This window comes from Lycium barbarum, chromosome 3 (assembly GCF_019175385.1).
Source record: "Lycium barbarum isolate Lr01 chromosome 3, ASM1917538v2, whole genome shotgun sequence".
NCBI classification, from domain to species: domain Eukaryota; kingdom Viridiplantae; phylum Streptophyta; class Magnoliopsida; order Solanales; family Solanaceae; genus Lycium; species Lycium barbarum.
Window position 1 is genome coordinate 112,357,508 of NC_083339.1, and position 12,067 is coordinate 112,369,574.

At 39.3% G+C, this 12,067-nt stretch overlaps 1 protein-coding gene across 1 annotated transcript; it reads right to left on the reverse strand.

The window, feature by feature from the left end:
- Positions 1 to 9,595: 9,595 nt before the first annotated feature.
- LOC132634014 (probable (S)-N-methylcoclaurine 3'-hydroxylase isozyme 2) lies at positions 9,596 to 11,276 on the reverse strand. The gene is made up of 2 exons (XM_060350342.1): positions 10,369 to 11,276; positions 9,596 to 10,195 (listed from the first exon to the last, which is right to left on the reverse strand). Exons 1-2 carry the CDS (start codon positions 11,254 to 11,256, stop codon positions 9,692 to 9,694), a joined length of 1,392 nt encoding a protein of 463 aa, XP_060206325.1. The 5' UTR covers positions 11,257 to 11,276; the 3' UTR covers positions 9,596 to 9,691.
- Positions 11,277 to 12,067: the final 791 nt, after the last annotated feature.

Sequence of the window (12,067 nt, forward strand, 5' to 3'; positions counted from 1 at the left end):
TGATAACAAAGACACTGAAAGAACAACACGAGTATGCCTTTAAATCAACATAAGTGTAATGATCGGACTACTTATTTATTGCTCCATGCAACCTAATTAAATGACAACCACCTCATCACCAACTCAGCAATTATTGCTCCATGAAACCTAACTGAAGTTGCCATTGATTTCACTGACCCTTCCACAATTTATGACTATGTCAAACAGGTCCAATCTTATCACTTATTTTATCAAAAGCAATTTAAGAAGGTGGTCCTCTTGGAAATTTATATTAACATAATCAATTTTTGTTTTGCAGGCGACTGCACGTGGGATGAAAAGTGTAGTTTGTGCCCAGAATTAAGCAAAAAACCGGCATGGCTTTATCTATGTTATGCGAGAAGGCCACCATGGTGGGGGTGCAGGGTGAGAGATTTACAAATTTACACAATTCATCATATGACCACATTTTCAAACAATGGCCTATATATGCTTGTAGTACTTTTTAGTAGAATAAAATTGACAGAATTCATTTGTTCATCATTTTACATGAGAAACACTTAAAGAACCAATTCTAGCTGTACCTAAAAAGGCATTTTTGTGGCACATGTTTTAGCATTGATGTCAGGGTTGCCTGGTTGCACCAACACTTTCAATTGGATCCATACTTCTCCAGCAAGCAGTAATTTCAGCTTCTTTTCACTGTAACAATGTAGAAATTATTGAGTCTCTAGAGCTAGTCCACTGGTAAGTACAACCCCGTGACACACAATCTTATGCGCTTTTCACGTGTTTTCGTTTATTTGGACAATATTGGTCGTATTCTGCACGTAAATTACTTGCCACACTCAATAAAGGAAAAAAAAGGTGTATAAAATTTATCTGCTGACTATTACATTACACAAAGGTAGTTATAAAGAGGTATACAGTCAGACTAGACTCCTGCATAAGCAGTGGCGGAGCCAGGATTTATGTCAAGGGGGTTCAAAAATATAAAGAAGCCATAAATGAAGAAGCTAAGGGGATTCAACGTCTACTATATATACATAAAAAATAATTTTCACCTTATATATACAGTGTAATTTTTCGCCGAAGGGGGTTCGGATGAACCCCCTCGGCTCTATCTACGTCCGCCACTGTGCATAAGAGTCATCCTCTATAACAACCAATTTTCATATTATGTTATATTATATGTTCTCTATAACAACATTTTGTTATAGCAATTAAAAATCTGACAATGTTGTTATGGAGAGATTTGATTGTATAACCTTTATAAACCGGTAATATATTCATATTACTTTGATACCGTGAATAACTAAAACTTAGATTGAACAAGAAATTTGAGGGAGATTTGATTAACTTCAACACTAGAAGGGGCCCAACTCCAAGACCTAACACCATCTAATATGTTGCAATGCCTTAAAGCCTTTGTATGGGTAAAAATTGCGCCTAACACGTGGACCAACATATGGCTGACACGTGCCAATAAGACAATGGTGTAGAAAGAACCAACGGTAATGCCGAGCACAACATTTACGAAGAGGTAGCTGATACCGATGACATGGTCAACGAAGAGGATATCAACGGAAATAACATACGAGACCCTCTTGATTACGCATTAAATAGAGTTAATGCAGTGACGACGAAACGGTTTTTGACAGCCAGAATCAAGGAATTAAGTGACAATCATTAATTCAGCAATTAATGATTGCCGTTACACACACACAATGGGAAAGGCACCAGATAGGACCAAATACCTATAAATAGTACTTTCTCTTGTATATCTAGGGATCAAATACTTACTGAAAAACAGATTATTATCAATTAATTTCTGCTTATTATTGTTCTGACTCTCTTATCATCATGTTCTTGCTCATTCTTGGCAAAGCAGAACTCTATTATAACTGTTCATCACAATTGGCATAAGTTTAACTGTTCATTTATTTATTTATTCTTTACCAACCTTTAATAACTCACTTGTGTTAATTCAACCATTTTTATCAAATTACTACCAACTGTGGTTAACCTTATTTAACTATTTGGGTAAAATACAATTTTTGACTCAAACAGCCTTCTTTTCAAATAATATAATCTATATATATTAAAACTAGGCATAAACAAGGTGGTTTGATAATTCTCTATGGCCAAGAATCATATTCATCCTTTTTTTTTTTTTTTTTTTGGCTTTTCTGTATTTTTTTTAATCTTTCTCCTGTTTTTTATGTATCTTTTTAATAATATTAAATGGCTTAATAATTAATACTCCACTTCTTCCTATTTTTTCTCCCAACGTTTTCAATTCTCAATTGCTGTTTTCGGTTGTGCATTTAGTAATGCAATAAAGAAAGGCCTTTGTGTGCAAAACAATGATTGCTTGCTGTGTATTAATAACTCCTTTTCATGATGCAAAATCAAAACGGTTTTTGGTTAGCTTTTATTGAATCACTAATTAAATGTTATAATTTCAGCTCCGTTACAAACCTTTTCAGCTTTTATTGAATCACTAATTAAATGTTATAATTTCATGTAGATGTTTCCGATCCCCATTTCTTGAGGACCTGTTATCTGGCTTCTAGAGTGTGTTAATAGAGCAGTGTTGCAGTTATTCCTTTCATGTTACCGTTTAGATATATCAACTGTGGCTTGATATTTAGGGAATCAGAAAAGACAGAATTGTGGAGGAAGAAGCATGGTTGTCCTGGAAGCTGCAAGTGTCTCTTCTTGAGTGCAGCCACACTTGAAAGAGGGATTCCCTTTCATACCATGCTGCTGATTTCTCTTCTTCCTGTTGCAGTGTTGGTGGATTAAACTTTTCAGCTCCATATGCCAAATTACAAGGCCTCATGTACTATTTGTATTAAAGTGATAGTAGTTTTTATTGTTGATGTGGTTTTCTTTGTCCATAGTTTTCATTGTTTCCTGTTTAATGTGATTGGAAGTTTGCTATATTCTTGTATTTGTATTGTTGCTGTTTTTCATATAATGTGTATAATTGAGGACTCAATTTCGCTCTGGCTTCGGCTTGTATTCTTACTGACACCACTGCTACATTGTATATTTGTATTCATAGAACAAGCTTGTAGTTTTACAAAAAGAAGTTTAAAATAAGCCAAACCGAATAACATGAGAACATTTATAACCCTGCAGAACTTAGGAGCAATTGGATCCATGGACTAGGCAATTTCTTGACTTTGAGGACATTCTGATAATTTGGCTGCTTTCATCTACTGTTCTGCAAGGCAAGGGCTCAAGTTCTTGGGGAAGACGGAGTACGTGTTCACAGCTTGGTTCTACCAGGGCTCCTGTCAAGTACAACAGTTTACTTCTCAAGGCCAGGAGAGATGTGCTTCTGAACTGTACTCTCCTTTCACTATGGTAGATAATGGCCATGGATCCCCCTTGTATTATGAGAATCTCATCTATGACTCTTGTTTATCAGGTTTACACACTAAAGCATGTATCAAAGAAGTGCAATGTCTCATGCCGGGCTTAATTTTGGCCATTAGAAAGGTCGTTCGCCTGAAGGTACCTATTATAGATTACCATTTCTTAACATATTTCAGTGTCGACACTACATACTACACAACATGCTCTATGTTCTCTCTTTGGCAGAACCTGGTCTATGGCTTGGAGAAGTTTCTATAAGCAGACACTAAGAGGAGTAACTTGTGAATATTAGTAGACGGAAAGAGGGGATAACATAAACACCCAAAGACCCGGAGATGAGAATAAGATGGTTTCCGTTGATAAAGGACTTCTAAAGGGGATTTGTGACCCAACAACTTGCTTGGTAGAATATTAAGGAGATAAGTTGCCATTTGCAATGCATGATGCCAAAACGATGGAGGAATGGAGGCATGAGTAAGAAGAGTGCGGATGACATTATTGATTGAACAAATTTTTCTTTCGGCTTTCCCATTTTGAGAGGACGTATGAGGACATGAAAGACGGAAAGACATCCCATTGGACGCACAAAATTTGCCGAATTGACCATTATCATATTCTTTCCCATTATCGCATTGGACATTTTTGATAGGACGTTCAAATTGAGTAAGGATATGGGACTTAAACTCTATGAATTTTGAGTAAACCTCAGATTTTCTAGCCAAAGGGAAAGTCCACAAAAAATTAGTAAAATCATCCAAGAACAAAACATAATAACGATGCCCCATAGAGCTCAAAATGGGAGACGTCCACAAATCACTATGAATAATGTCAAACGAAAATAAAGTCTCGGAAATCACTCTAGCAAAAGGCAACTTAACATGTTTACCAAGAACGCAAGAATGACAAATACTAGACGAACTAGAACTATTACATTCAATGCTTTTATTGTGCCTAAGAAAATCCAAAATAGAAGCTCCCGGGTGGCCCAAACGATCATGCCAACGCGTAGAAGACAAGGCAGCAAAAGTTGATGGTGAATGGAAGTGGTGTTTGAGGGTGGACAATGGATAAAGAGCACCCCTACTATTACATCTCATGATAGCCATCCCCGTCCGGAAATCCTTCACAGAAAACCCATAAGGATCAAATTCAACACTTACAGAGTTATCAGTAGTAAATTTACGAACCGATATTAAATTCTTTATGAGTTTTGGAGCAAGAAGGACATTATTTAATAACAATGGAGGGTTCGGGGGAGGCAATTTAGCACGACCACAACCTCGAATTGGAATTGACTTACCATCACCAACAACAATGCCAGTATTATGATCGCTCAAATTAAAATAAGACGAGAGAGTACCTTTTGTGGATGTCATATGGGATGTGACGCCGGTATCCATATACCAATTTGGATCGGGTTGGCTCAACGTCATCGTGTGCATAGCAGATTCAATATCAGTCGGAGTCCACGACGTCGTTGGGCATGCTGCTGCAAACGCCTGCTGCTGTGGTCGCGAGCCCAATATTCCAGGTTGGGCCATCGACCTGCCACCGGAAGAAGGTGGCTGCGGCTGCCACTGCTGCTGTGGCCGAGCCCACTGCTGGGTGGGATACAGGCAAGAGGGAGCCCATTGCGGCATCCACCCCCATGGCCACGGTGAAGAGGACTGCTGCCACTGCTGTAGTGGTGAAGAGGATTGCTGCCACTGCTGCTGCATGGGGGCCTGCTGCCGGTCACGACCACCATGGCGACAGTGTGCATTGCCGCCGCCAGAACCACGGCCACCGCCGTTATTTTTCCCGCCGCTAGAGCCACGATTTTTGTGGTTATTTTTGCCCCTATGATGGTGTGCACGACCAGAATGTTCCATAGGAGTGGAGTCATCTGTTAGAACCCGTATTTTTGTACAGTGGAATAATCCAGATTTATTTATGATAAGCTAAGGACAAAATTATTTTGGGATACAAAGTCGGGATTCTTGACCTTCGAATTTATTTTGAGATATAAGTTGTGCATGAATTTATTGGTATGGAACAATTAGGAAAATTTGGGACCAAAGGTGATAAAATTTGAAGTGGAAAGTCATCCACAAATTCCATGTGGTGCCCACACAACTTTGTGTCATCTTCTAAGTGGAACAACTCATTATGTGGGCCAAGGCACCCTTGACTAAGTCTTGCATTGTTAAAAAGATGACCACTTCATTTCACTTCACTCCAACTCTTAAAAAAAAGAAGGAATTGAAGAGCACCACAATAAGGGGGCTCTCGGCCAGCCCAAGGAAAAATCCACCCCCATTTCTTGCTCTTCCAAAATTATTTCCTTGGTACAAACCCACTATTTTGAGGTCCCTAAGTAGCGTGGGAGTGTCGTTGGAGCGATCAATCCATTATTTTTCATCCATTGGAAACCCTAGCATTTTGTGGAATTGAAGAGGATAGGTAAGAGTTGATCTTGCTTTTGTGTTATAAAGGTTGTTTGTATCTTGTAGTATGTTATAATGGAGGAAAATCATGAAATATGAAATGTTGGAGGTGAGTTGTGTATGTGGAGCTTGAGCCGTGTAAATGGATGTTGTTGTGTTGTGATTGAAATTATGAATTAATGCCTAGTTAGTTGATTATGATCATTGTAAGGTGAAGAACAATTGAGAATCATCCATATATGTATATGTGTAGTGTTAGCCGAAAATGGGTCACCTTATGTGCCAAGAATTGAATTAGTATCGCTTATTGTTTAGCTGTCGTCGCCATGAATTCTATGTTGGAAATGAAAGTTTATTGACTCAAATTGATGTTGTAAATATTGCGGACTGATTTGGAAGTTGTTGTACATTTAATGTAAATTGTGTATTGATGAAAATAGCATTGTTAGAATGTAAATTGTAGATACGAACCATGATTTGGAAATGAAGAAAAAGTTAGGGGGGCTGTCTCGGTTAGGGGCTGTTTCGGGTAGCTTGGGAAAATTTATGGATTGTTGGAAAAATTGTATAAATTGCTTAGAATGTCTTGAAATGTTTTTGGTATGGGTTCAGGTTAGTATGTGAGCGTATAAGCGTCGATTTTGGCTTGAAGGTAAGTCGTCGAATTGAATTTATGAAAGTTGATGAATGATGGAAAAGAGAGCTATTATTGTTGTATTACCTTTCGGATTGATTATTAATGTTGTTAGGTTGGTTGTTGTTGATTGATACGGCCGAGTTAAATTCTCGGGGTAGCCTATTTACAGGGGAAATGCTGCCTAAATTTCTGTAGAATTAAGGGCGAAATTGGAATTTAATGCCCAAAGAGTCTTTAGCTAATGTTTGACATTTTATGGCTTGTTTATAGATCGTGGGCAGCCCGAATCATAGGTTGGATTTAGCTTGAGTTTGGATCGTATTGGAGAGCGTTTGAGGTATGTAAAGTAATCTTCCTTCTTCGGCATGCCTTAGTTAAAATAGGCTATGATATAAGCCTCGAGGAAACTCTATTCTCACAATCCGAGCATGTTTATGAATCGCATTTGTTCTTTGGCATCCTTGCCTTGTCATGGCAAAACATTGATCCTTATGTTCTTGGAATCCATAATTTGTAAAGATTACATGAAAGCTGATTTTTGTTTTAAAGTTCATTCTTTAGCGATTCCAAAACTTCAAACGCCCATAATTTCCTCAGAAAAGCTCGGATTGCTTTGAAATTTTCGTAGGAGTTTGTATGATATAAAATGAGTATGTTTTTCATAGGCGGGCTCAGTTCGGGTCTATACTCGTCCGTGGGTCCCATGACGCCCTTTTTGAAATTCGACAACTTTGAAACAAAAAGTGATAATTATTATTCCGATTTCGAATATGACTATTTTACTTATCCTTCATATTTATAATAATGCTTTTATGCATATGATTCCTCACTACTCCGTTCGTGCCTACTGTGATATCGTTCACCGGTTCCCGGGCCGGTTCTGTTGTCGTGCGCTTTGTGATACATTCCGGTGTTATGCTGTGATTATGGTTCACCATGCTTCTCGCTCGAAGGCCGGGTTCCACTTATGTTTGGCGTTATGCTGTGTTTGGCGTTATGCTGTGTTGTGATGTGTGACGGGGATTCGGAGATTTGAAACTTTCTGGTGTTATGCTGTGTTGTGGCGCCATCGACAGGCGGGCGACCACATTTTCCTGTGCCCTATGCATAATTTATACTTTGGAAATAAACATTTTGATATATTTTTTTTTGATATGTATTATTTTCTATATATCTGATTCGATTATTGTTCAGATTTATTTCTGTACCTTCTGCTTTGCATACTCAGTACATATTTCGTACTGACCCCCTTCTCCGGGGGCTGCGTTTCATGCCCGCAGGTACGGACGCACAGCCTGGTGATCCACCTGTTTAGGACACCCTTTCTGCTATTCGGAGTGCTCCTCTCTTTCCGGAGCTTATACTTTTGGTATATATATTTATTAGTGCATTTGTATATATTCGTTCATGGGTACGGCGGGGCCCTGTCCCGTCATATGATTCTGTCGGTCTGTTTAGAGGTCTGTGAACATGTTTGTGGGTTAGGGTCTTTCTGTATGGATAGGTGTATATGTTGTTTGGGCGATCCCATACGCCGAGGCGGCCGGTCCGCATATGTTTATACGTTGCTTTGCTAGCCCTGTGTGGCCTTTGTTGGTGTTTGCTGTGTACAGGGTTATTTTGGATAGTCTGTAAAACAGAGGAAACTCTGCCGAAATTTTTCTGGGAATTGTCAAAATTTAGAATATAGCCTCGTCGGCTTCTGGTATATACTTGAATGCATTTGATATATGGGTTTGGATGCCCAGATCGGGCACTAGTCACGGCCTACGGGGTTGGGTCGTGACATCATCAAACTCACGTTGGGAATTAGCCACCATAGCCGAGGGCGAGTCATCATGCATTTCAGCCAACGCCTTTTCCTCAAGGCACAGACTTGACCGAGCTTCGGAGAATGATGGAAGAGGCTTACTTTGCCGGATGTAGGTGCCCACATTCTTGTACGCTTCGGTGAGGCCAGCCACCATTTGAAGAACGAGGCGGTTGTCGGTCACCGGAGCCCCCACGCTCTTGAGTTGATCGGCCAAGGTCTTGAGTCGTTGACAATACGCCGAAGCGTTTGGAAAATCCCACAACTTGACATGAGAGAAATCATGTTCCAATGCAACGACACGGGAGTTTTTGTTGTCTTGAAAAAGATTACGGAGGCGATCCCAAGCCTCCTTCGCCGATAGATCTTCTTCAATGATCGTATGCAATAAGTCCGTGGAGATGGTTGCATACACCCATTGAAGTACCATGGCATCCAAGGTGGACCACAACTCCTTTTCTTCGTTGGTGGAAGGAGCTTTCTCTTTTCCGGTCGGGAGAATATGGGAAAGGACACGGTGAGACCGGGCATGAAGCTTGAATAATTCGGCCCAAGCCGAATAATGATCCGTTTCCATCTCAAGAACGATAGGAATGTGATTCTTGATGTTGGAGACAGCCATAGCAGGATGAAACTTGGTGTCTGCCATTGAAGGAGAGCAAGAAGGTGGACGGAAAAGGAGAAAAAAGAAGGAAGGGGACGACGGAAAAAATTAGGGTAGCGGAAGAGGAGGAAAGAAAACCCTAGTATCTGATACCATGAAAGAGATTAATTCCGTGCTTATTCTCATTGATGGAATTGGTAAATATACTATAGTTACAATGTCCTATTAGGATACAAAATATACTAACCTAAATTAGAAGATTTACAAAATATTCTATGACTGCATATTTACATTATCTATCAAGGAGAAAGGGACTGAAGTAAAAACGAGTTTTGAGACTTACATAGTTCTCCTTGGTAGAAGCGGAACGTCTGCAGCAATCCGACTCGAATTACTAGTCGTTGGGAATCCTCACAAGACATGCAGAGAACTCCTCTGGAAAGTCACAACTTAAACACCCATAATGGTATTTCTATAGGCTAGCTCTAGAGTTTTGTGTGGAGGAACAATTAATGGGCTCGTGGGTCATCCAGCACCCTTATGGGTGGACCCGACCCAAAAATATTTTCCAACAGTCATTGTAGGCAACCGTACTGAGATAATATATAGTGCGGTAATTATTGCTCCATGCAACCTAATTACGGAAGGAAATCTGTTACGCAAAGTAAAGGCAGTAAACAACGACCAATTTGAGGTAACTAGTTTTCATTTTTAATTTCAGATACATGTTGTGAAAAAAAAAGATACACTTGTTATATAGGGACAACTAGTAGAGGCTTTTCTTTCTGTAGAGCAACACCAAACTTTTCTTCCAAATTTAACTGCATTGGATCCTTACCGTTGGGAAGTCACCACTCAAAGTAATGGGCCAAACTAGCTAAAATCAAGTGAACTATTTGTCTAGCAAAGGGTAAGCCGGGGCATATTCTCCTCCCTACACCAAATGGTATGAATTCAAAGTCTTGACCCCTGAAGTCCACATTGGAGTCAAGAAAGCGCTCGGGCCTGAAAGATAATGGATCTTCCCATGTTTTAGAGTCGCGCCCTATCGCCCAAACATTCACAAGCAACCGAGAGTTCTTTGGGATGGTGTAATTCATAATCTTACATGTCTCAGGAGCACGACGAGGAATCAAGAAAGGTGTAGGAGGATGGATTCGCAATGTCTCCTTGACACAAGCAGCCAAATATGGAAGTTCACTGATGCTTGATTCTGTGATAATATCATTGGCCCCTATCTTACTTCTGAGCTCAGCTTGAAGTTTGTACATAGCGTCCTTGTTCCTCAGCAGTTCTGCCATTGCCCATTCAACTGTTGAGGTAGTAGTGTCACTACCTGCAGCAATTAATTCCTGAAATTGGGAACAATATTTTGCCATGTCAGCTTCAATCAATATTTACTAAAAATTCACGTCTGCTTCATAGAATTCTTGTATTCAAAGCATTGTTTCGAGTTTGACAAAGTCATGGTTCAACCAAAGTGTATTAGTTCTAAGAAATTGATCAAAAGGGATGAAAAAATTACCGCCAATAGCATATTGATCTTTAAATCCGAGAATCCACTATCAATCATGACATCCAAAAAATCTTGAATTTTACTGGAACTCCCATGATTAATTGCCTGTTTTTTTTCCTTGACAAAATCACTCCAGATGTTGAACAATTGATTCTCAAATATTTTAGTCTGCTTTCTCAAACCTTGAATATCCAGAGCATCAAATATAGGATAGAAGTCTGATATATTTGGCATAGCTCCCAATTCTACAATTTTCCTAATAACATTTTTGATCCCACTAGTGTTCCCTTCATAATCCAAATCACATAAATCCTTCGAAAAGTAAAGGTTCCCTAACGTGTTCAAAACTGTACCAAACAGAATTTCAGATATCTTCACGGTATCCCCTTTCCTGGACCTCAGAGATTCTATCATTTCAGACACTTTTTTCTCCCTTAGAGCAACCTGTGACTCAACCGCTTTGGATGAGAACAAATGAGTTCGACAAAATGCGCGTAAAAACTTCCAGTGATGGCTCAAATCATTGGAAAAGACAATTGAGTGTTGATCAATAATAGATATTTCATGTGTAGCAACTTTAGCAACAGACCTGGCTGAAAGTAGACGATCTTGAGTCTTTAGAACTTCGGTTGCGGAATCAGGGGATGAAGCAACCACAACTAGTTGAGTTCCAAGCCTTACAGAAATCAAGGGGCCATGTATTTTGGCAAATTCTGCCATGGAAATATGAGGCTTTTTCCCAATTTGTAGAATATTTCCTATTACTGGCCATGGTCGAGGTCCTGGTGGAAGATTTCGAGATTTTGGTATGAGTTGTTTGAGGATTATGAGTAAGAAGAATGGAATTAAGATAAGGAAGGATGCTGGCAGAGTAAACTCCATTGACAACAAAGACATACCAAAGAACAACACAAATATGTATTAAATTTCCAAATCCGACAAAAGTACAATAATGAGCAGAGATAGTAAAATTTTATTGGTTCATTGGCATACACGTACTGACTATGATAACACATATCATTGGAAGTTTTTATAATGGCCGACGTTACATAGGTGACTTTTTCTCCCTAAAGAACTACTCCTATTGAAAAAACGCAAAGGTATCTATAGAGTCCGACACGTGATTTTCTTCCACTGTGATAGAACCAAAGGATTCACACTTTGCTAGTTCACAACCTGAGAGTTTACTAAAATAGTCTAAGGGACCTAGTCCCTAAACTGTTTTCACAGATAATGACAGGAAATAAATAAGACAAGATATTTACGTGGAAAATTTCTTGCTCAAGGGATTAAAAACCACGACCTACCGGAGTAGGATTTCTAACTTCACTAAAACGAGCAACTTCAGATTACAACCTATTGCAACCTATTAATTAAACTCTTAATCCCTAACCCTTACAATACAACCATTGTAAGCACCTTTACAGTAACTCTATTGCAAAGCCTCAAGTCTTGACTAACTCTAGCCAACGACTTAACTGATACTTAGCTAACTCTAGCCAAGAAAATAAAGTTACAAAGATTGGAATATGTCCTACTATGAGGCTTCTTGATAAGCAGTGTAGGAACACAAATTAAGAGCTTGAAAAAAGACTCAACTATCTTAAGGACTTCAGATGTCTTCGGTGGCAGGAACTGGCCCCTCTGATTGTTGAGATCTTGTTCTTGTGGGCATTTTGGGAAAGGTGGCGGCCACACTTGAGAGAAA